At 35.3% G+C, this 27,001-nt stretch overlaps 2 protein-coding genes and 2 pseudogenes across 2 annotated transcripts; 2 read left to right on the top strand and 2 right to left on the bottom strand.

The window, feature by feature from the left end:
* Positions 1–2,938: 2,938 nt before the first annotated feature.
* LOC128244128 (uncharacterized) lies at positions 2,939–6,655 on the bottom strand. Its single transcript, XM_052962144.1, has 5 exons — positions 6,560–6,655; positions 6,121–6,272; positions 5,598–5,712; positions 3,845–3,993; positions 2,939–3,475 (listed from the first exon to the last, which is right to left on the bottom strand). Exons 1-5 carry the CDS (start codon positions 6,653–6,655, stop codon positions 2,953–2,955), a joined length of 1,035 nt encoding a protein of 344 aa, XP_052818104.1. The 3' UTR covers positions 2,939–2,952.
* A 2,736-nt stretch (positions 6,656–9,391) lies between these two features.
* On the top strand, positions 9,392–10,578 carry LOC128244127 (putative cysteine protease YraA). Its single transcript, XM_052962143.1, has 2 exons — positions 9,392–9,403; positions 10,252–10,578. The coding sequence occupies exons 1-2, from the start codon at positions 9,392–9,394 to the stop codon at positions 10,576–10,578; spliced, it is 339 nt and encodes a 112-aa protein (XP_052818103.1).
* Positions 10,579–15,647: 5,069 nt separating this feature from the next.
* On the bottom strand, positions 15,648–19,547 carry LOC128244126 (N-acyl-phosphatidylethanolamine-hydrolyzing phospholipase D-like; annotated as a pseudogene).
* Positions 19,548–21,972: 2,425 nt separating this feature from the next.
* Positions 21,973–24,464, top strand: LOC128243720 (putative cysteine protease YraA; annotated as a pseudogene).
* The last annotated feature ends 2,537 nt before the right edge of the window (positions 24,465–27,001 follow it).

Here is a 27,001-nt window from a genome sequence, read left to right as displayed (position 1 = left end):
TTTCACAGATTGATGATCATAAAGTGAAGCAGCGCATATTGTCGGGCTTTCCTGATTTGACCATTTTTAAAAGAGTTATTGCCCTTATTTGCTTATTTTACATTTTGAATTGGTTTCTTCGCAACTCCTCTAACGTTTATGACTATAAAGTGATGCAACGCATATTGTCAGGCTTTTGCAATTTGACCTTTTTTGTAAGAGTTATTGCCCTTTCTTAATTCTACGCATTTCTTATGTTCCTGAGAAACTACCCTTACCATTGATTGGCTTTCGTTACAAAAAATGGCCCATGAGGCGGGGGATATAGCTGTCTGTGACCGCTCTTGTTGGCAATTAAAAAGCTTTTCTAGACATGATTGTATAATAATTTTTGGTAAGAAATATACATTTTATTATTTTCGCTTTGCGCTCACCCCTGATTTGCCTTAAATGTTAAAAAAGTTGTTTTTTTTCGCTCGCTCGCTCCTCCTTTTTTGGCCAAAATCAGTAACACAAATTATCAATTTGTTGTAGCCTTAATATAGGATTTTTTTAATTTTCTATTCAGATCTTTTTTTCCTAAAGAATAGGTCTCTCATGAATAACTTATAACTCATTTCCCCCTAAAAAGTGGTTTTGTGCCAAAAATCGCGTGACTGGTCTCATATAAGAAAACTAGGGGTGTTTATCAAGGATTGTAGGGTACCGCCTTGGGACGGTCACTAAATGTAAATTTACTGGAGGTTTAAACAAGTTTACGTGCACAAACCTGACTCTTATCCAAAAAAATCCTGAATAAAGAAAAAACGTGAGCGAAAACACGAAAGGGTATACGAGTTGTTGATACAAATTGAGGTCTTCGAAATATATAATTGATTTTTCACAATACTGATTGACCTTTAAGCAAGCTCACGTAACTTTGACGTGAAAAAAGTTGCTGACCTATGAGTTATTTCCTGTTCCAACAGCGATGTTTGCGGATTCCGGTGGAATAAGACTTGCCAAATCCAAATCCGTGCTTAGAAATTAATTGCAAGTTGAGGCGTAGCACGTTCTACAACAAAGCAAGTAACATCGATACTTATATACGGATCTGCAGTTTTGAGGCTGTAGGCCGCAGGCAAATCGAAATCAGGTGTCGTTAGATTTACTTTTTGACATGACAAAATAATGTATGCTCCTGCTTACGAAATGGGACGTATGGTGTAATGTGGTTTAAAAAGGTGCAAATGAAAAGACCACTTTATTAAGATACATTCATAAGATCGCGACATTAATGTGAGTTTGAAAGTAATAAGAGGGATAAGAGTGAGGTTTGTGCACATAAACTGGTTTAAACCCCCAGTAAATTTACTTTTTACTGACCGTTCCAATGCGGTACCTTACAATTCTTGATAAACATACCTATTTTTATATATATACAGTATGTATGCACTGTGCTGTTTGTGGACTTTTGTTCTGTTCTTCTATGTTTCTTGTTTGTGATTTTGTGTTCTATGTCTCTGGCGTTTGCCCAGTGCCACTAAACCGGGTTTATGTTTAAACTTTTTGCCACTGAGCTTGTTTCTGTAGCTTTTTGCATAAAGTAAGCCGAAGAATCTTAAATAAATATTGGTAATGAACCGAGGGGAATACATACTAATATAAAATGAAAATGTGTTGACTTTATCTATTACAAAAAGTCAAAACGTCCTCCGTCAATATCGGGTTCTATTTAAATAACTTTGAACTAGCAATACACTTGCAAGAAGAAAGCAATGTTCATGTATCCTAGTAAATATAGGTTTATCAGTTGCTGTCATGAAACTAGCTAATTGTATTAAAACATCAATTTGCGTTACTAATTCTTAGGTTATGAAGCGAATCGATTTTAATATGCCCGTGAACAAAACCTTCCAACGCTTTCATATATTTTATACGCTGGTTATATGCGGATACAGTTGCTGACTTCATAGCAAATTTCCGACGGTGCATTTAATGGAAATTTACTAGAAACGGTATTCATCATTCTTTGACAGGCAATACAGCACAAAAAGTGAAACACGGGGCAACAGAGGAACTCATATTCAGCGCGTACACTTATTTCAGCTGCAATGCAAAATTCCTCTTTAGAAATGTATTATGTCGGTACCCGGAAAACAAAAACCTGTGTAACAACATTTCGTTCTCTAGTCTAGAAATGTGAGTGCTTCACCGTAACTTTGTTTTATATGATACGGCTTTTTGAAAAGGACCCTATTATGTCTGATAAAATTATGAATAAAATTAAATACTAGGTCTTCAATTTGTGAACTACATGTATATATTGTGACTAACAAAACAAGTATGCACACGTATACCTTCTTTGAGATATGGACCGGCTATGCCATTAAGAAAGATTTAGGGACAGCCTTTTCGTCATTTATGCATTTTTAAACCATGTTTTCTAACATAGCAACTGATTTACATGTAGACTGAAAATAGCATGACTACTGGTATAGTGTTTTTATTTACAAGTCTATTTTGCAGTGATTGTCGGTTTATGATAATAAGTGTTTCATTCTTCGGAGAAGTGGTGGAATATTCTGTTATGTTGAATGAATTTGCTGATGTGTGCCGTAAATTCTATGCACATCATGTAAAACACCGAGATGGCGAGATGTGACTTCTTTGTCATTTTGTATATCCGTGAGAATCACCTTATGACTAATAGTTTAAAGATAATAATGTTTAATTCCATCAAGATAACAGCTTTTGTACCTTTTATAACTACGAACATAACAAATATATTCTGGACGCGTGACAATTTGGAAGCACAGAAAACACCAGAGGTTCTTTCAGTTCAGTTTAGACTGCTTATTGACAGTTTTCAATTGAAAGTATAAATTGGATGTCCGTGCACATGGTGCAATCCGAGGCAAAACACATATAAGTCCGGTTAAGCTTCTAGAGAGCATTTAAACAAAAGTCAAATCACAGTCATAATCTCGTAAATCAATCTCGTGCTAAACTACCTGTTGGTTTGATTCCAGAATCAGAATCCTGATTGTTTCGTTGCAATGGTGCATCGGGAGACAAACTTCTTTTCGGTTTAGAACGCCCTGTTGGTTTCATTCCAATTGCAGAATCTTCCTGGTTGTTGTGTGGCCATGGTGCTTTGAAAGCTTCTTGGATTGTCATACTTCTCGGTTTATAACGCCCAGTTGGTTTCACGACAAGTGCAGAATCTTCCTGAGTTTTGTGTGACCATTGTGCATCACGGGCCATACTTCTTTTAGAAGGCACAGTTGGTTCCATTACAGTAATTGTTGCTAAATCTATGTGGTTGTTGTGTGACGATGGTCCATCTGGAGAAATTCTTCTCGGATGAGAACACTCTATTTTCTTCACTTGATTTTCAGTCTTAATATCCTGACATAATGCGTCAACCATGGAAAGTGGATCCTGCAGAGTGGCCACCGTTGTAAAGCCACTTAGATCACCATTAGGTCGATCATAATTGAGTCTCGGTGTTCCCCTTATCTCTCTCTCCATAAAAGGCGGGTCATAATTTCGGTCTTCCGTAACTACCTCAGTGGTTAATACTCCTGATGCTGTCGCCCCTAAATCCCCTGGGCCATTGTTAAATCTCGTTGTTCCCCTTTTCTCTCTCTCCATAAAAGGCGGGTTATAATCCCGGTCTTCCGTAACTGCCTCAGTGGTTAATACTCCTGATGATGTCGCCCCTAAATCCCCTGGGCCATTGTTGAATCTCGGTGTTCCCATTTTCTCTCTCTCCATAAAAGTCGGGTTATAATCCCGGTCTTCCGTAGCTGCCTCAGTGGTTAATACTCCTGATGCTGTCGCTCCTAAATCCCCTGGGCCATTGTTGAGTCTCGGTGTTCGCCTTTTCTCTCTCTCCATAAAAGGCGGGTCATAATCCCGGTCTTCCCCAACTATCCATGTCTCTCCGATTTGCAAGTTGAAGAACGTCTTTGGCTCCAGACCATTGTTGTACATCTGTTTTTCCAACTCCTGTGGTGGCTCCAAGTAATACTGAAGTAAAACAAGGTACACATAACTTCATGTTAAATTAGTAATACTTTTAAATAACCATTTTAAAACTAATATTTGGACGATATAATGACCAGCTGATATCTAATAAACACACTAACTTCTACAAACAAATCTTGTTAAATCCAACATATATCCCCGTTAAATGATACATGTATATGGAAACAAAATTCAAACGGACAGCCGTATTCATGCTAACAATAACACATTAAGCCATTTCAATAAAATGCAATCAAATATATAGTATGCAGGACTTTTAATTTAAATTGAAAATAAATAATCATTAAAAACGCGAATTTGAGTGTAACCTCTTGACGTCAATAGTGATCTAACATTACTACGCTTCGTGGCGTCAGTTAACAACGTCGCACGCGGTTTTTGGTGAAATGTATAAAAATGCGTTTCTTCTTTATTTTTCCCACTAATAATTTTAGGTTTGCAAGAAAAAATATCAATAATTTTCCGGTCTGGATCGGAAATTCCGACCCTCAAAATCCGCCCCGGAAACATATGATATACTCATAAGATGCGTTATATAAATGTTTAGGGAAAGTTCTTGAGTTGTATTGTTTTTGTAGTTTGTTCTGGTACATTCCTCTTTGGTATATAAGCGGGTAAACCTAGCTGATCTTGGGTCTTCGGTAAAATATAAAATCTTTTAAAAGTTTCACTAGCGCTAAAACATTTCTTAGATATTGGAATTAATAAAATTCTTCTGAGATGATTACATTTTAACAGTTTGTGGGAATTATTCTGAAAGTGTTTTTTTATTTAAATTTCAAACTAGTAAACAATATCAAATAGATATGTTCACTGTTTAAAACACTGATAAAATTATAAACAACCGGAAAGCATATAATAACTAATTTGCTTAGAGTAATCAATTGATGAAATACAGTTTGATTTAAAGCCGAAAACCAAAAATATCCTCCATTTCCATGCATTTCGTCAATCGTTTTGACAGATATTTTAATGTAAATCGGTACCGTATAGGATTAGGTTCGATGTGATCCGCTGTAGTACAATCCAAAACTTTATGTAAAATTCAACATATAAATACAGTTTTTAAAATCCTAAAACCTGCATTTGAAAATGTAAAATATTCTGGAAATTTTAAAATATAATTTATTGTAAGACAGTTACAATATATAAGGAAATCAAAGAATAGACGATCAAAAAAAGGGTCTGTATACTGTGTCACTTGCGATATATACCAGTTTGTGTTCATAAAGCATATAAATATCACTGAATAATGGCAATATGGGTCAATATTTGGTTGTTTGTGTGTTGTGTAGGTCGATTTTCATACACATTTTATAATTAGTTTGTTGGATAATAATAAGTGTCAAAAATTTTAGATAATTAAATCTATGTGTTCATTCATAAATGTAAACAAATGCACTAGCCAAAGCTGAGGATGGCCCGTTAATAAAGTTCGCACTTAAGTGATTTAAATTGCATTAAAAGCTTTAATGTGTGCAATAAAGTTGCGTACACCTCATTGTATATATGGTGTTAGATAAGTTTAAACAAAATACTGATAAGTCAGCACCGGAAATAACAATGTAACAGACAGTGAGGTATACCTCGTTTGTCAGTTCAAATGTTCCCCAGTTGATACCAATTGAGACGCGACTCTGTATGTCACAATGGACTTCCACAGCTTCCTCCGGATTTACGCTCTCAAATTCAGTGATGTATCTGCAAAAGTATACTTCACACTGAACTGTATACAATTAAAACTACAGAAACAAGCTCAGTGGCAAAAAGATTAAACATAAACCCAGTTATATGGCACTGGAAAAACGCCAAAGACATAAAACATAATAACAAAAAAAACATAAACAAAACACATGGAAGAACAGCACAAAACTCCACAAACAGCACAGTTCATACATAGTACTATATACAAAAAAAATAGGCATGTTTATCAAGGATTGTTAGGTAACGCCTTGGAACGGTCAGTAAAATGTAAATTAACGGGTGTTTAGTAAGTGCACAAACCTCACGCTTATCCCAAAAATCATAAAAATAAAGAAAATAACGCAAAAGGTGAATCTTATCAAAGTATGCATTATTAAACTTGAAAGCTTTGTGTAACTTTATTACCTGGGCTCATATGCTCCTATTGGTATCGATGCAAGATCAAAGGGTCCATATTTTTGGCCAATCAACTGAAATAGTTTTTTATGGTATCCCGTATCCCCGGCAAAGTAATACTTGTATTTCGGGCTTTCCACTACCCATCCACACCATAGAGCCTGGACAATATCAGAGAATGGATAAACATGTGTGATTTCTTTTATGCTTGACCTTTAAATACGTACACGCATCCTTGACATATAACCTTAACATAATTGAGCACCACATGCAGATCGAAATCGTTGTTAATCCGATGATGATGCTCTTCAAATTCTATCTTATATTTTCGAATATTGACTACCATGATTACTTTGTAATTATCTGTCTACTTGCTATGATGTAGTTTTTTAAAACTTAATTGTATTTATCAACATAAATACTGGTTAAACCAGAAGCATCATCTTACATTGTTGAAGTCGAGTGGATATCGCTGGCACCAGTGTTGTGTTGGAGTGCATACAAATGTGAGGGAACCAATACTTATACTTTCCCACCATTCCATCTCTTCCACATTTCCGCATCCTTTATCAACGCAAAAATTACCTAATCCGACCAACCAAATGGCATTTGGGTGATGTTTAGCAATGTCCCTGACTGACTGAGAATCTAAGTGGTCGTGGTGGTTATGACTGATGATCACAACGTCTATGGGCGGTAGTGTTTTTACTTGACACGCGGGATGCGTAAATCGTGTGTAGCCAAGTTTCAATATAGAACCACCTGGACCACACTTCTTACTGAATACTGGGTCAGCTAGAATATTCATCCCTTCTATCTGAACAAGCACAGTAGCATGTCCAATCCATGTTATCTGGATTTTGTCTTGTGGCGGGTTGTTTACTTTTTGAAAATCGTAGTCCAGAACTGGATGGACCCTTTGGATTGCCTAAATTGTATAATCAACATCATCCCCTAATTTTTCTAAGTCTTAAGTTTAGCAGGCTTAAGTAGCTTATTTCAATCAGCAAAAATACATACGTAAAATTGTTTATGTTAGACGAAAAATGGTTTATTGTGAATATCATAAAGATAATTCTTTACTGAAGTCTAAAAACTCTCAAAAACGTAAACATTAAACAAATTTAGCCAAAACAAAAATAGTGAGCTTAGCTTGATCCTGTCATAAGGGACTTAAGAGGTTATATTATACTTGTAATTGTACATTATCGGTAGGGATTTGCAGAATTTATGATTTTATACGTCTATATTAATAAGTTATTAAATTGAGTTGTTTTGATCATTCTTGTTCGACTCTTGGCTAATGGCAATGGCCATTAATTTGTTACGGGAAATATGATAAAAATCACTGAACGAGCATTGTTATTTGGGTTCCCGGTTTTGCTTCGTGCTCCTAAGGAAAGATCGAAATAATCACAAGTTTATTGTTATTTAATAATAATATCACGATATATATTACCTGTGGGTTATCCCATGGTATGTTGCTGTTTGTTTGTCTAAGTTTTCATTTCCCTAGCTTCAATGCACTTGGTTTAGTAAACTGGTTCCATTCACAGACAAAGGAGTTGGTCGAAAATAATCCAAACCGTCTGTGTGTTCGAAATTCAAACGGTACATCCGCGTTTTCTGCCATTTTTTAATCTGCATTTATTCAACAAAATATCTTATATTATCTGTACAGTACTGAAAGCATGTATGCACAGTTAGTATTTCAATAAAATCAAATTAAATAAGGGGATGACTAGCCGCACTAATGCGCGTTTAGTGACTAAAGCGGTTGTTTATGAGGACTAGGGCGCTACACACATGCATGATATAAATAATGCAAGATCGATTGAATGTGATTCGACAGTACAAATTTTATGTTCAAATATGTGGTCTGTTCAAAGTCCAATGCTCAACTGCATCATGGGGACGCATGGATACATGAATCATAGTTCGACCCGTTGCTCCTTATGCAAATTAATAATAAGAATCATATACACGCTTAGTAAATTGCGTATATTGAATGTGTTTTATAAATATCTTTTGTATAATTAATAAACATAAAATATGTTAAGCAATTCCAGTTCATTCTACAAATACCTGTCATTGCCTACATAATATGTTTGTAACTATAATGACTAACAAAATGACGAATTAACACTTTATATAAAGATACTAGCATGAATAGAGTTATATAACTTACTTCAAGATTACCTCGAATTTCTTCAGCACTGAGAGAGAATCTCTAAAACTAAACCTTACTTTTTCCATAAAGTACAAAAAATCACTAAAATGAAAATGCCATGTTTCAAACAAAAGTTAAAAATGATTTCAGTGTTTCACTGTACATCGCATATTTGTTTTTGTTCAACTTTAAACCTATCTCAATTGCGCATATGGGATATAATTGTTCACTCAGTTGAAGTTTACTTCACTTGTGTAGCTGATACCTCTACTGTGGCGTAGCTAGTCAATTATTAATTATGATTCATAATTATGATCGGGGCATTTCCTTCGGATTTTTTTTTAAAACCGTGATGCAATCTAGTGCATTCTGGGCGTTCTGAGGTGCTTTATTTAGTACTGGAAAATGGACAGTGTTAGGATCGTGGAGTCAAGTAGACATACTGAAACTTTTGCTGATTTTTTTTTTGTCCGAATCATGTGGATTCAGCCGAGTACTCGCGTATAGGCAGCTGTACGCGTCTGCTCTAACTCTTAAGGAATACACAATGAAACTGCCATGCCTGTCAGTCACTATCAGTGAAAACAAAATATATTATATTTCGCTTCTCAGAAAAATATGTGCCTTTAACTGTAATCTTCATTTCAGTTTGCATGTTTATAAATGTTCCTTATTGCCGCTAAGTCATTGGTTCACAATAGTGACGTACTCCTAAGTTAAAAAATATATAAAATAAAAAATATAAAATGAGGTATAAGTCTTGTATTTTATCGACATGCCGCATTTAGTGTGTATACACGCATGATCGTAGCTTAACATGAACGTTAACTATCATGTTAGCTTTTACTGAAATACATTGCCACAAGCGGATTTCGGTGGGGGGGGGGTAACACCGGTGGGTGCCCCCATCCCCTTAAATCGTCCCAAGTTTCCTTTTTTCAATATAGGAGAAGTAAAGAAATAGAATAAGCCCAAAATGCACCATTTCGGAAAACAACAATTTAAATTTTCGTTTCTGAGGGAGGGGCGCAAGTAAAAAGGGTAAGCCCATAAGTTACGCCCCGTCTTACATCGAATCATTGAGCCGCCTCTGTTTATCTTGTTGATAATATGTTTGAGCATGTACGCGTATATATGTACTGATAATTAAATTATTATTTGATTGTGTAAATATGATAATGATAACTATATTTGAGCAAATCGTATTTAAAAGGAGGAAATCTAGATATCTATATATAGAGTGAATTACTTTAAAAAAGATCAATGATATATGAAACAAGTACAATGTATTGTATTTATTACAACTAATATAACACACCATCCAGTCAAGCTTATTTTGTTTAATTCAAAACAGACATTGTAAACAAAATAAGTCTTATATTAGCAATAGTATCTTGTGTTGATATATGATTTAATTATGTAACTCATATATACCACAATACAACACACAAAATATTGCCCTGGTTACGAATTTTCGTTTAAAATCGCATTTCTCATTCTCAATATTAACTCATTTATAGGATTGATTCAAAATAATAATAGGTGGGTTTTTTTTAAAGTTTTGTTCTAGAATTACCTTTTCATTTGAATATTCACCAAGGAACTATATTAACATAATCTATGATAACTAGCAGATTTAGTAGGGTAAAACAAGACTTTGAAACATGTTAAGCTGTCGTGTGGCGTCGTGTGGCAAATCAGTTGAGATAAGAGATTGACTTTTTTTGGGACATGACTCAAAAGAACGATGGAAACACTCGCTCTGTCTTTGCATATACACACATATATTTATTCACTTACTTACAGGACTTGATCATTGAATCATTAGCTGATATGACGTTTTGCTCTGGACCTTCTTTGTTTACTGCTTAAGCTTATTAATCAGTAAATGCAGTCATATACAGAATCGTGAATGTATTAATAAAGGAGTCAACCATTTTAGTCTTATAATGTTTCAATCGTTATTCTAGGCTTCAGACATAGATGCTCTGATCATTCCTGGAGGGTTTGCACCGGACTACTGGAGACGGGACCAACGCATCCTAGACCTTGTGCGGAAGATAGACAAAGCAAGAAAGGTCCTCGCGTCCGTATGTCACGGACCCTGGGTGCTCAGTTCCGCCAAGGTTATACGTGGACGAAAGGTCACCTGCTTCAAAGCCATTATCGATGACGTCGTGAACGCTTGCGCGAATTATTCCGACGCACCTGTGGTTGTGGATATGAATATGGTCACGTCAAGAGAACCTAAAGATTTGCCGGAATTCTGTAAAGCGTTAATTTCACTCCTTAAGTAGACAAAATCCGTCACAACAAGGGAACCTAAAGATTTGCCGGACTTCTGTCAAAGCGGTAATTTCACTACTTAATTAGAAAAAAAACAACGTTCAGGGAAAGTGTTATAGTTACACATATTTTTTTTCAGACACTTGCGAGAAAACCAATTTTGACTATCGATTTTAACATTTGATTACTATGCAGTGTTGTTTCGCAGGTTTATTTTGTGTTGGATCGATGTATAAACAAATAAAAAAAACTATATTATGAAGAGTTAAGGTAATGTGTTCGACTACTTTGAAATTCCTCAAAGACTTGGTTAATCTTAATTGAATGTGTTTCATTTACACAATTTTATCATGTGCTTCAAGAGGTTCAAATTAAGACCTGACCAAATATTTGGAAATGCTCGAATGATGAATTACTCTTACTAGTCTCAAATGTTTTTTGTGATAGTAAGTTAAAATAGTACGGAATGAATACAGTAGTTGTTCTTTTTGGTCTTCGAATAATTGCACGTTACTTTGAGGAAATTGGAATACTGTCTTTACAATATATCCACGTTTTAATTGCTGATGCAATGACAGTTAATAGTAAAGCACTGGATCTTTTTGCCATTTGTTAAATATTGAGAGGGATTTAAATGGGTTACAATCACAACCTTTTCATTTATAGCTAAGAACCTTTTTTGGCAATTAAAAGGCTTTTGATAAATTATTGTATGATAAATTTGGTGAGAAATATACATTTTATTACTTTATTCTTTTTTAATTTTTGCTTTACGCTAGCCTCTGATTTGCCTTGAACTTTAATAAAAGTTTGTTTTTTTTCGCTCGTTCGCTCCTACTTTTTCCGCCAAAATCCGTAACACAAATGATCAATTTGTTGAAGCCTTATTATAGGACATTTTAATTTTTCTATTCAGATCTTTTTTTCCTCAAGAATAGCTTAGTCAGGAATTACTTATATCTCATTTTCAACCAAAATTTGGTTTCGTGCCAAAAATCCCGTGACTGGTCTCATATAAGAATCAAAGTGCTGAAAGCACTGATGGACTCGGGCTTCATTCAGGGGAATGTTGACAACCATGTTCTAAGCATGTTCTAAGCATTGAAAAAATCGGCTCACATCACAAGGGGTCACTGTTTAATGGGCTAGCTTAAACTTTAGACTAAAACTGCTTGCAATCTGCAAAGGAAATTGGAAAAATCTATTTAAGTGTGTGTAGAGTGAGGGGGTGGGGGCAAAAGCGTTTAATCAGATAAAGTCATAGTTCTTTTGAATCAACCCCATCTAAAATCCCCGCCCGGCGGAGATAATCTGATGGTGAAGTCCCCACCAAATGCTCCGAACCCAAGGGATATTAGGTTAAGCCCCATCCACACTGTATTTTCCGGGAAGACCTGGCACTGCGGTGCCACCTGAAAGGTAAAAACATGGCCCATTTCGCCGGCTATCCCCGGTAAACCCCCGGATGTGGGAGCCGTGGTTACAATTGACTGGTGCATAATGATCCATAGTGATCCAATCTCATGCCAAGATGATTTCTGGTCTGACATCGCGAGGTTATATATTCTTAAGCATAAAAAAGCCTGGACAGCATTTAAGAAAGACTGTTGTGAGGTTAAATCTTCATTACTTTACTATTCCACAACATTGGGTGATAAGGGAACTTTATTGAATATTTGATTTTAATTTCCCTAAACGCCACAAGTCAACTGATTAATTCATACAAATTCAATTCTATCTCCACAATATTCGGCACTGCATTGTAAAATAAAACTCAAAAGTTACACTTGTAAATTATTTAACCAAATACTACCTTTCCCTCAACTAATTTACAAATTTATATTGATCAATCAACAACAATGCATCACCATACTGTATCTCTGACTGATTTTTGATTTTCATTCTTGGCTAGAAAACAAAAAGTGAGCACAAAGCGTCTCCAGAATAAGAACTTGTAAAGTATGCACCAGTCAATTGTAACCCCCCCCCCCCCCGCGGATTTCCATCCAGCCAATCCCCGGTAAAATCCCTGCCCTGCGAGAACGAACTGGTGGTAAAATCCCGTGAATAACCCCGCACCCCGGGAATCTAAGGTAATAGCAATTCCCTGATATATTTTGAGGGAAGACAAAACCACCGCAATCACCCGGCATTGCGAGGACACTAGTTCTGGCTTCCATAACTTTAATGTTTACAACACGTCCAAAAAGGTAATAAAGAATGTGTTCGCTGATGTTCTTTAGCTACGAGGACACCTGAAAGGTAAAAACACAGCCCTTTTCCCTGATATATCCCCGAGGGGCCTTGGTAACAATTGACTGGTGCATTATATTATAAGAGAGGAAATCAAAATTGAGCATGCAAGATTGTTTTATCAATGGCGATGGTTAATCACAATGTCATGTACTTACACTGAGAGTGGCTCCAAGATTTTTCTATGCACATAGGTAAACAATCATCTTATTCAAAGATGCTGTGCACATATTCATACATTTGGCTTCATTTAGAATGAAACTTCATAAATAAGTATGCGCATATTTGATATTTTTTATCTCCATTTTGCAAAATTGAAATCACATAATTTTTTCAAACGAACTTGTATTGCTTGAAAATTTACGTGTCAAATTAAAAATGCTACCCACGGTAAGATGAAAATAAATCCGTTTGATGGTGGTAATCATTCAATGGCGGCTTTATTGATAAATTTCCTCAATAAAACACTATGAAATTCACATCATCAGCATCCGGAAGTAGTGATAACATACATGTCTGAATCATTCGGCCGCTCTGATGAGAGTAAATTTTGAGGTTAATAAGTAGACTGGTACCCTGATTTACTTTTCCTCAAAAATAAAAAGTTATACAGGTACGAGGCATATGGTTTTTAGTTAACATTAATAGTATTTGAACAATAAATACCAAAAATCATGTTGTATTTAAAAAAAAGTGCTAAGTGCCATGCGATGATTAGTTAAAAAAACTTGTATCGAAAACAAAATATCACGGAAACATGCAAATTATGTCGAAAAAAGATCAGGGACCGACTTCGGAATACCAACATTGTATACAAAGGATAACAATACTTTTATAAACCAACTTTCCTGGTTGTTTTCTACTTAGACCGCACGCTTTATTCGCTTTACGTATGAATTCACAAGACATTTCGAATGCGCGACGGGCACCGCGGTTAGCTGATTCTGGTTTCATTTCGGATAAAAGAGAAAGAGGGTAATAGTCTATCAATACAGAGCATTGAACGGAAACATTTCGATGCGTACTTTTCCAATATGTTCCTATTCTTATTGCATATAATCTGACCGTATGCAAGAACATTCATGTAGTTAACCCGATTAACTCACTCGCTACGTAATAATTTCTTGTGCTTCATTAAAAGAACATACAATTAGCTTGAATTGTTAGGATAACTATTTTTATTAGATGTTTTAATTGTAATCAGTTCCGGTACTACTTTGATTATTCAAATTCGCTAACGGCAATCCAATCAAAATACAGGGTATGAATACATTACGTCAGTGAACCCCCAGATGCGGCTTGAAAATGCAGACGGCGCGTTTATGGCTATGAACTAGGTCACAAGTGCCCAAGTCCAAAAATAGGGGTGTTTATCAAGGATTGTAGGGTACCGCCTTGGGACGGTCACTTAATGTAATTTTACAGGAGGTTTAAACAAGTTTACGTGCACAACCCTCACTCTTATCCCAAACATCCTGAATAAAGAAAAAACGTGAGCTAAAACACGAAAGGGTGCACGAATTGGTGATACAAATTGAGGTCTTCGAAATATATAATTGATTTTTCACAATACTGATTGATCAATACTGATTGATCAATACTGACCTTCAAGCAAGCTTACATACTGTTGATGTGAAAAAAGGTTGCTGACCTATGAGTTATTTTCTGTTTCAACAGCGATGTTTGCGGATTCCGGTGGAATAAGACTTGCCAAATTCAAATCCGTGCTTAAAAATTAAATGCGTAGCACGTTCTGCAACAAAGCAAGTAACATCTATACTTATAGACGGATCTGCAGTTTTGAGGGTGTAGGCCGCAGGCAAATCGAAATCAGGTGTCGTTAGTTTTACCTTTTGACATGACATGTTAAAATAATGTCACTGGTTACGAAATGGGACGTATGGTGTAATGTGGTTTAAAAAAAGTGCAAATGAAAAGACCATTTCATAAATATACGTTCATAAGAGCGCAACATCATTGTGAGTTTGAAAGTAAGCCGAAGAATCTTAAATAAAAATTGGTAATGAACCGAGGGAAAAACATACTTATATAGAATGAAAATGTGTTGACTTTATTTATTACAAAAAGTCAAAATGTCTTCCGTCAATATCGGGTTCTATTTAAATAACTTTGAACTAGCAATACACTTGCAAAAAGAAAGCAATGTTCTTGTATCCTAGTAAATATAGGTTTATCAAGGGCTATCATTAAACTAGCTGATTGCATTAAAACATTAATTTGCATTACTAATTCTCAGTTAATGATGCGAATCGATTTTAATATGCCCGTTAACAAAATTGTAAAATAGTAAAGTCACGCTTGTCGCGCACAGCCTTCCAACGCTTTCATCGCTTTCATATATAGTATACGCTGGCCATCTGCTGATACAGTTGCTGACTTCATAGCAAATTTTCGACGGTGCATTTAATGGAAATGTAATTCATCATTCATTGACAGGCAATACAGCACAAAAAGTTAAACACGGGACGACAGAGGAACGCATTTCAGCGCGTACACTGTTTTCAGCTGCAATGCAAATTTCTCTTTAGAAATTTATTATGTCAGTACCCGGAAAACAAAAACCTGTGAAGCAACATTTCTTACTATAGTCTAAACATGTGAGTGCTTCACCGTAACTTTGTTTTATATGATACGGCTTTTTGAAAGGACCCTATTATGTGTTATAAAATTATGAATAAAATTAAATACTAGGTCTTGAATTTGTGAACTACATATATCATGTTGACTTTGCTTACAAAACAAGTATGCACACATACACCTTCTTTGAAATATGGACCGGCCATGTCAGTAAGAAAGATTTAGTGACAGCCTTTTCGTCATTTATGCATTTTTAAACAATGTTTCCATGTTTCTAACATAGCAACTGATTTACATGTAGACAGAAAATATCATGACAACTGGAATACTGTTTTGATTTACATGTCTATATTGCAGTGATTGTAGGTTTATGATAGTAAGTGTTTCATTCTTCTGAGAAGTGGTGGAATGTTCTGTTATGTTCAATTAATTTGCCGATGTGTGCCGTAAAGTCTATGGCACATCATGTAAAACACCGAGATGGCGAGATGTGATTTCTTTGTCATTATGTAAATCCGTGAGAATCACGTCCATCAAGATTACAGTTTTTGTACAATTTATAACTAGTACGAACATGACAAAACTATTTTGGATAATTTGGAAGCACAGAAAACACCAGAAGTTATTATGACAACACTATTCTGGACACGTGACAATTTGGAAGCACAGAAAACACCAGAAGTTATTTCAATTCAGTTTAGACTGCTTATTGACAGTTTTCAGTGGAAAGTATAAATTGGATATCCGTGCACATGGTGCAATCCGAGGCAAAACACAAGTCCGGTTAAGCTTCTAGAGAGTATTGAAACAAAAGTGAAATAACTGACAGCACTGTATACCCTCACAGTCATAATCTCGTAAATCAATCTCGTGCTGAACGACCTGTTGGTTTGATTCCAGAAGCAGAATCCTGATTGTTTCGTTGCAATGGTGCATCAGAAGACAAACTTCTTTTAGGTTTAGAACGCCCTGTTGGTTTCATTCCAATTGCAGAATCTTCCTGGTTGTTGTGTGGCCATGGTGCTTGGAAAGCATCTTGGAGTGCCATACTTCTCGGTTTAGAACGCCCAGTTGGTTTCACGACACTTGCAGAATCTTCCTGAGTGTTGTGTGGCCATTGTGCATCACGAGCCATACTTCTTTTAGAAGGCGCAGATGGTTCCTTTACAGTAAGTGTTGCTAAATCTGTGTGGTTGTTGTGTGACGATGGTCCATCTGGAGAAATTCTTCTCGGATGAGAACACTCTATTTTCTTCACTTGATTTTCAGTCTTAATATCCTGACATAATGCGTCAACCATGGAAAGTGGATCCTGCAGAGTGGCCACCGTTGTAAAGCCACTTAGATCACCATTAGGTCGATCATAATTGAGTCTCGGTGTTCCCCTTTTCTCTCTCTCCATAAAGGGCGGGTCATAATCCCTGTTTTCCCCAACAATCCATGTCTCTCCGATTTGCAAGTTGAAGAACGTTTTGGGGTCAAGATTTTTCATGTACATCTGTCTTTCCAACTCCTGTGGTGGCTCCAAGTAATACTGAAGTAACAAAAGGTACACACAAATACTTACTTCTAATACACAACAGAACTACACATAGGGTTATAAGTATCTGTCATGTGTTTCCGGTCCGGATAGAAAATCCCGACCCACCGGGCACGCACGTAAGGCGGTGACGGGCCTGCCGAGTTACCGGCCACGCAGCGTGCCCGAGGGTCGGATTTTTCGTTTCGGACCGGTTAATACAAGATTTACATTTTCTTGCATACTTAAAAGTATCGATATGTGGAAAAATTGACGAAGAAAACGCATTTTTGGATAAATTATCAAAAAGCGCATGGAATGTTGTTTACTGGCGTCATGAAAAGCATTGTTATTTTAGATCGGTGACAAATAGAGTCGGGTTTTTATTTATTTTATTTATTTTACTTATTTTAAATTATAATTTGAAGTCTTGCATACATGTACATATACATTTCATAGCATATTGTTAAAATGCCACACTGTACTTTTCATAAACCATACAATAAAAGAAATAAGAAGTGGAGCGCTGATGCGCGTGACTAAGACGGATTTACTAACACTGATCATATGCCCGGAAACACACCTCAGGTGTACAAGAAATATTCGTCATTAACGTACTGTTTAATTAGTAATAATCTAAAAAAATAATTTTAAACTGTTGTCTGAATGATGTCACGTGCAACTGATGTACATGTATTATAAACGTTTATAAACATATTCATATCTACAAACATCTATCGTGAAATCCCGTATTTTTCCCATATTATTAGGACAAAGTTCAGACAACCATATATGCTATCTTTTAAAAATGCAATGCAGATACCTCATCGGTGAGCTCAAATGTGCCCCAGTGCATTCCAACAGATATTTTGGAATTTATATCAATGTGAACTTTAACTGCCTCTTCCGGGTTAACATACTGAAATTCTGTTATATATCTGGAAAACGATTTAAACAGTTTAACGCTACACCTCAAACGATTCAAATGTGTTAATACAACGGTCAATGAATGTTCAGAAAAATTCAGATTCTTTATCTAGATTGCAGTTATTCATATATATTAACATATTTATGATTTAAGTTTACCTGGGCTCGTATGCTCCTATTGGTATTGATGCAAGATCAAAGGGTCCATATTTTTGGCCAATCAACTGAATAGTTTTTTATGGTATCCCGTATCCCCGGCAAAGTAATACTTGTATTTTGGGCTTTCCACTATCCATCCACACCATAGAGTCTGAAAAAATCAGTGAACTGTATAATTTTTTATGTTTGACCTTTAAATACGTACACAACAAATAAACTAAACATTATTGAGCACCACATGCAGCCGCATAACTAAATCGTTGCAAATCATGGCGTTCTTCTTTTTCTTATATTTGAATGACTTTTTAAGTGAACTTTTTTCAATGCGTCATCAGAAGAAAGACTTAGAAAAAGCATTTATGCATATTTCTCAATTCTGTTAATGTTACTCTAATTGCGAGTAGAACTAGTTCTTGATATCTCATACTTTCAAATATTGACTACCATGATTACTTTGTGATTATCTGTGTACTTGCTCATTTCTGTGTGGTTTTTTGTAACTGGATTGTATTATCAAAATAAATACTGGTTAAACCAGAAGTCATCATCTTACATGGTTGAAGTCGAATGGATATCGCTGGCACCAGTGTTGTGTTGGCGTGCATACAAATGAAGCCATCAACAATTGTAGGATCCCACCAGTTCAATTCTTCCACATCTGCGCACCCTTTCTCAACGCAAAATTTCTTATTTCCTAATCCGACTAACCACTTTGCCTTTGGATGAAGTTCAGCAATGCCCCTGACTGACCATGTGTCTAAGTGGTCGTGGTGGTTATGACTGATGATCACAACGTCTATCCGCGGTAGATCTTCCATTTTACACGCAGGAGGCGTAAATCGTGTGTAACCAATATTAAATCCTGGACCACACTTGTTACTAAATACTGGGTCAGCTAGAATATTCATCCCTTCCATCTGGACAAGCACAGTAGCATGTCCAATCCATGTTATCTGGATGCTGTCATGTGGTGGATTTTTAACTGTTTTAATGTCGTACTTAAGGACTGGATGGACCTTTTGGATTGCCTGAAATGTGTATGTGTTAGCACAATCACACGAGTTACAACAACATACTTCCATAAATAATAAACATTGAATTGAACTTCACATATCATGTCAGACAGTTCACATAGTTTTCAATAGTTTGCATATTTTCTTTTAAGACAAATTATACTTGTAATTGGACATTCTCGATGAATTTATGACCCATATGTCCCTATATATTAGTTAATTCATGGTGTCGTTTTGATCATTTTTGTTCTTGTCCTACTCAAGGCTAATCATTATACAGACCTAATATTATCTATACAGTAATAACAATGGCCATTAATTTGTTACGGGAAGTTCCCGGGGATCACATAAAAAATCACTGAACGCGCATTGTTTTTGTGGTTCCTTAACTACGATATTGCAGGGGCTTATCCTATTGTGTTAGGCAAACGGTTTCGCTTCGCACTTCTAGGGAAAAATCGAAATAATCACAAGGTTTATATTGTTATTTGCCCTGAAGAGAACGTCGCGAAATCCGTTGGCAAATAAAATAGGACAAACCATGTAGTGAGTTTTTTTTTCATTTATAATTCTTTTGAACCGGCACACCTTCACCTTTCGATATATTTATACATAATTATATATAGCTACTGTACAGAATGCTTACGGTTTTATATTAAAAACAAAGTAATCTATAAAACGATATATATCTTACCTGTGTGTCATCCCATGGTATGTTGCTTTTTGTTGGTGTAAGTTTCCATTTCCCTAACTTGAATGCATTTGGTCTAGTAAACGGGTTTCATTTACAGATAAAGGATTCGGACGATAATAATCCAGCACTCTGTTTCGTCGTTCGAAATTCAATCGGTATTTTATCCAGGTTTTCTGCCATTTCTAATCTGATTCTATTCAACAAAAATATCTTGTATTATCTTTTCAGTACGTAAATCATGTACTTACTGTTAGTTTTTCAATAAATACAAATTAAATGAGGGAGCGACTAGCCACAATCATGAATGCGCGTTTAGGGAACTGATGCGGCTGTTGATATTGACTAGCGGGCGACAGACGCATGCATGATCAAAATAAGATCGAGTTAATGTGATTCGACCACAGGCATCTGAATCATTGTTTGTCACTAAAATGTTGTTTAAAACCATTTTGGGTACATACAATGAGATAAACAACACATCTGAAGATATTTGGTGTCTTTGCTATACAAAAACGAAACAAGGTATGTAACTCAAACTTACCGGATTTCATGGTAGAGTCCAGTGTTATGCAAATTTCTCAACCAACATAAAAACAATCCATTTTTAAATAAGTGACATGGAAAGAAGAGTCAATTACCTTTAAAATGGTGTGCGATATGTTGGTATAACTATATTGTCTTTAGACAAACAAGCATAATTCAATGTCCAATTCTCGTGTTTTTCTTTAGTCTGAAAGAGTACAGCAAATTCAAATCGTCAATTTTCCCCGTGTAAACAGTACTAAAAACAGACCTATTGAAGTTATTTTATGCTTCAGTGTACAGATAAATTAATTCCATTCCTTTATATCATAATAAGACTAACACCACAGTTTAAGAAACAACCGTATCAGTCTTCAAATTAAATACACTTTAAAATTTTGTTTGAGGCGGACATTTTGCTGACAGCGCTCAGATGTTTCTGATCAACCTCCAAAGAAGAGTATTTGACCCATCCAAGCTTGTGTGGCTCATATTCAAGCCGGTACAAAGATGTTAAATGTACATGTCAATGACATCATCTGGGCGCTTGTGGGTAAAATGGCCAGCTGCCTACGAAATTTAAAGAGGATTTAGTTTAAAGACTGATACAGTTGTTTCTAACATTGTGATGTTAGGGTTTTCGTGATATTAAGGAATGGAATTAATTTATCTGTACACTGAAGCATAAAATAACTTCAATAGGTCTGTTTTTAGTACTGTTTACACGGGGAAAATTGACGATTTGAATTTGCTGTACTCTTTCCGACTAAAGAAAAACACGAGAATTGGACATTGAATTATGCTTGTTTGTCTAAAGACAATATAGCTATACCAACATATCGCACACCATTTTAAAGGTAATTGACTCTTCTTTCCATGTCACTTATTTAAAAATGGATTGTTTTTATGTTGGTTGAGAAATTTGCATAACACTGGACTCTACCATGAAATCGGGTAAGTTTGAGTTACATACCTTGTTTCTTTTTTGTATATCACAGACACCAAATATCTTCCGATGTGTTGTTTATCTCATTGTATGTACCCAAAATGGTTTTAAACAACATTTTAGTGACAAACAATGATTCAGATGCCTGTGGATTCGACAGTACAAGTATTCATGATGTACAAATATGTGGTCTGGTTAAAGTCCAATGCTTTACTATATCATGTGGACGCATGATTCATGAATCGTAGCTGCCTACAAATGAAATAGTTGCTCTTTATATGCGTAAATGATATATTCATGTACACGTTTAGTAACTTGCGTACTGTATAAGAAATGTGTAGAACTATAAATATCTTTAGTATAATTAATTAACATAAAATATAGAATCCATGCCAGTTCATTCTACAAATACCTGTCATTGCCTATTTAATATGTTTGTCATTATAATGACTAACAAATGTCGAATTAACAGCATTGTTATGAGCTTCTTCATAAGTTTCAAATCGAAAGTAGTCTTAAAATTTAACATTAAAATTGTGTGTTTTTTCTACCAGGAAATTGATTCCTACTGATTTATTATAAGGTTATCAAATTACAACGATCTAAATAAATTCACATGTGCCAATTGGTATTCAAACAAAAAGATACTTACATAAATTCCACTTCTTCTGAAAGAAACTATAGCCCAAATGTTTGACAGCTCGTATAAAATCACTATCGTCACCTGTGAGCAAATTACTTCCGTTTTCGTTTTGCAATATTTACTTCCGCTTTCGCTTTGGAAATAACGGCCTACTTGAAAGTGGTCTGTATTTTACTATTTCCATTCGTCAAGCGTTGTATTTGTGTTTAAAGATGCCGGGTAAACGAGTTGGTATTCTTACTGAGTTCAACTACGAAGACATTGAGCTTTGGTACCCACTTTACCGCCTGAAAGAGGAGGGTCACGAAACGTTTACCATCGGCCCCGAGAAAGGGAAAACTTTCAACTCGAAACATGGATACCCGTGCAAGGCCGAGTATGGGATCGATGAAATTAAGGTAAAGTCACGACAAAAATGATTGCTTAAATTATCCATTGTGTTTATAATTACTTATAGTGTTGATAAATTGAAGTTGTACTGCATGGCTTTCTTAAATACAATCATAACATCAAGTATGTTCCATCAGTGTTTAAGCCTACATGAATGTCTTAAGAATCCAAACGATTTTTTTGAAAGCGATAACATATTTAACAGGCAAGTTACAAGTCAACACTGATAATCTTCATATATAAAACCTTACTTTTTGCAAATTTAAGTACATAAAACACTAAATTATAAATGCAAACAAAAGTTTAAAATATTATCAGTGTTTCACTGTTAACTGCATATATATTTGCTTTTATACAGCTTTAACATATCTCGATTGCGTATATTGGATAATATCATTGTTCACACTGTTGGAGTTTTAATATTTCACTTTTGGAGCTTACACACTAATTCCAGAGGGAAACACACAATGAAAGTGCCGTGCCTGTCGGTCATTGTCAGTGAAAACAGTTTTAAGTATGATGTTTCACTTCTTACAAATATGTGCCTTTTACTTTTATCTTTATTATAAAATGCATGTTTATAAATGTTCTTCATGGCCGCATAGTTATTGGTATATACTAGTGATTTACTCCTGAGTATAAAATATTTTTGTTTCGGCCAACAATCTGTTTTATTACTATCTAGGCTTGTATACAATATGTATAAAGCCTTTTATGAATTTTAATACATATACTACTTAGGAGTCTTGTATTTTATTGACAGGCCGTATTTATTGTGTATACAACCAAAATCGTAGCTTAACATGAACGTTTACTATAATGTTTGCGTTTACTGAAATACATTACTGTTTATCTTGTTGTAGATGTTCGTATTTGTACCTGTACGCGTATATATGTACTGATATTTGATTGTGCACATATGATAATGATTATTATATTTCTATAGATTTAAAAGGAGGAAATAAAGATATAGATGATCTATCTATAGAGTGTATTGAAAAGTTAAAAGAATAACGATGATGATGATGACGATGATCATCATCATCATGATGATATGTAAATATTGCTCTGGCCCCATTTATTTTCATAAAACACAGTAAATGATACAAAATAATACTTGTTTTAAAAATGCAAGTTTGATCTAGAATTACCTTTTCTTTGGAATATTCACTAAGGAACTATATTAACATAATCTATGATAACGAGCAGTTTTTTAGTAGGGTAAAACAAGATTTTGAAACAGGTTAAGCTGTTGTGTAGCAAAAGCAGTTGATATAAGGAATGAACTAAGTTTTTTGTACATAACACAAAAAATATGGAAACACTAGCTTAAATCGTACACACACACACACACACACACACACACACACACACACACACACACACACAAATATACTTACTTATACAACTATATCATTGAATTATTAGCCGATATGACGTTTTCCTCTGGACCTTATTTGTTTACTGCTTAAGCTTATTGATCAGTAGTTGCATTCACATACATAATCGTAAATGTATTAAACAAGGAGTCAACCATTTTAGTCTAATTATGTTCAAATCGTTATTCCAGGCTTCAGACATAGATGCTCTGATCATTCCTGGAGGGTTTGCCCCAGGACTACTGGCGACGTGACCAACGCATCCTAGACCTTGTTCGGGAGATGGACAAAGCAAGAAAGGTCCTCGCGTCCGTATGTCACGGACCTTGGGTGCTCATCTCCGCCAAGGTTATACGTGACCGAAAGGTCACCTGCTTCAAAGCCATTATTGATGACGTCGTGAACGCTGGCGCAAACTATTCCGACGCACCTGTGGTTGTGGATATGAATATGGTCACGTCAAGAGAACCTAAGGATTTGCCGGACTTCTGTAAAGCGTTAATTTCACTCCTTAAGTAGACAAAAACAGTCACAACAAGGGATTCTAAAGATTTGCCGGACTTCTGTAAATCGATTATTGCACTCCTTAAATCGACAAACGCCAAGTTCAGGGAGAGTGTTATAATGATCACACATACTTTGGCAGGCACTTCGGACAAAAGCAATTTTAACTACAAATTTAGTTTTTCATTACTATAATAATATTGTTAATATCTGTAAATTAGACTCTTCTCTTATATTTAATTTATTTTGTTGTGATTTCTACTTGTTGAGGTATTTTTTAAATTACGTATTCACATGGACATGATGTCTATATGCATTTTGAATTAACTTTTTAAACTATCTATGCAGTATTGGTTCGCAGCTTTATGATATATTGGATTGAATGTATAAAAACAAACAAAGCAGAAACCCAATACAATAGCTAACTGCTTTGAAAATCATCATTAATTTGGATGCTCTAAATTGAATGTGCTTGATGTACTCTTAGATAATGATAATAATAAGTTAGATAGCTTATTTCCGCAAAGGATATACGTGTCCGAAAAGTCACCTGCTTCAGAGCAGTTTATGTAGTCGTGAATGCTGGTACAAACTATGCCGACGCCCTATGTGGATATGTTTATGGTCACGTCAAGGGAACGAAAAGATTTACCAACTCCATAAGTAGATATCCATTTTAGGGAACGTCTTAAATTTTAAGACACATGGATGCGCGTGTGTAGAAAAAAACCCGGAGGATTTGCATTCAGATTTCTGTCGTTCGTATTTACTTTATAAATGAGTTTGACTTCTTTAAAACTATAATCGTTTTAATTCGTGGTGTATGAATTTAAGTTGAATGTTCAAAAGTTAAATGTCATTTGCTATTAAGTTACAATCTACTTTATTTTATGATTATTGGTTACATCTTAACATTGACGCAAACTACTCCATTTTTAGCTCGACTATTCGAAGAATAGGTGTGCTATCCTACTCGCCCCAGCGTCGGCGTCGGCGTCTGATTAAAGTTTTAGGGCACGTTGGGATTTTCACTTATAAGTCCAATACCCTACATTCAATTGACTTAATACTTCACGCAGTTGTTCATGGCCATCCCATGATGAGGTTAGATAACTCCATATTATTCTTTACACAGATTATGGCCCCTGATTGACTATGGAATTTAGGTTGAAGTTTTAGGGAAAGTTGGAATATTTATTAATAACTTATATATCCTTTGTTCAATTGACTTAATACTTCACACAGTTGTTCAATACTATCACACAATGAGGTTACATAACTCCAAATTATCCTAAATACAAGATTTGGCCCCTGATTGACTTAGGTTAAAGTTTTAGGGCAGGTTAAAGTTTTAGGGCAAGTTGGGATTTTCACTTAAAACTCCAATACCATTCATTCAATTGACTTAATACTTCACACAGATATTCAGAGCCATCACATAATGAGGTTAGATAACTCCATATGATCTTTTATACAAATTATGGCCCCTGATTGACTATGGAACTTAGGTTAAAGTTTTAGGGCAGGTTGGGATATTGTTTAATGACTTCTATACCCTTCATTCAATTGACTTAATACTTCACACATTTGTTCAGGTTACATAACTCCATATCCTTAATACAAGTTATGGCCCCTGATTGACTTAGGTTAAAGTTTTAGGCAAGTAAAAGTTAAGGGCAAGTTGGGATTTTAATAAAAAAAACTTCTATACCGTTCATTAAATGCACTTAATAAAGTTCAAAATTATTTACGACCATCTTACAACAAGAAAAATAACTCCGTTTTAAGCCTAAATACAAATTATGGCCTTTGAATTTATTTTTTTAAATTTCCTTTGAAGGGCATATTTGTATATTCTTAACCACATTTTCATAATGGGAAATCAAATTATTTGAATGACTTGCGTCATTGTTTGGGCGGGCTGGTGGGAGGGCATCATCAAAGTCACCTTATGTATCGAATATTTTAGTTAGGTTTGACATAATGAGACCACACTTGGTATTATTACATCATTATTGTATTCTAAGTCAAAGCGGCGTAGTCGAGCGCGCTGTCTTATGACGGCTCTTGTTTACATAGTTCTTGACATGAGTCCATATGGTCATATCATGTTCCGCATTTCTGAAAAGCGATAAGAAATCTTATTAAATGAGATCAAAGAATACAATTTAAGAGAGAACCGTTAGGTATTAGGTTTTTCTAAGGATTTCTACCAAATAGAATTTAGACATCACTGCCATGAAATCCATATATACGATTCATTTCACATTCATTTTTTATGAAGATACCATATTGTTTAAGACAGAGAAACCAGTAACTCTGCTATAATTGTATAAACTCAATTATTTGGCACCATCGCAGATTATAACGTTTTCAAGCTTCGATACTTTTCCGATGTTTCTAATGAAATTTGGGTGTGTTGTCGCCACGTTTAAAACTATGCGAATGAGCATCATGTCTAGTGTTCCTGATAAAAAGCACTAGCGGATCCAGGGGAAGGGGAATCCTGAATCCGACTCTGAGAAAGGTCTTTGTTAAATCGTTGGCTACTGAGTAAAAGGGTTTGTTTCATGCTCATTCGAAATGTCGCATTTGTGACGGGCTTCGCCTGGTGTCTTTAAAAAGAGTCTTTGTTTAATCATTCACTACTGAGCTTTTGCCTAAAGTTTTCAAGGTTTTTTATTATATTGCAGTTTAAAACATTTAATAATGATAGGCATAGTATGTTACCAATCAGAACATTTTAATATTTAACAAGAGCTGTCACAGAGACAGCGCGCTCGACTATTCCGCCGCTTTTCAATGTAAGGATTGAAAAGTTTTGGCGAAACATATATGGATCACTGTCAGATTAGAGTTCAATGCAATACATGATGTGCTGAGATAT

This window comes from Mya arenaria, chromosome 8 (assembly GCF_026914265.1).
Source record: "Mya arenaria isolate MELC-2E11 chromosome 8, ASM2691426v1".
Lineage (NCBI taxonomy): Eukaryota > Metazoa > Mollusca > Bivalvia > Myida > Myidae > Mya > Mya arenaria.
This window is presented reverse-complemented; position numbering and strand designations above follow the sequence as displayed.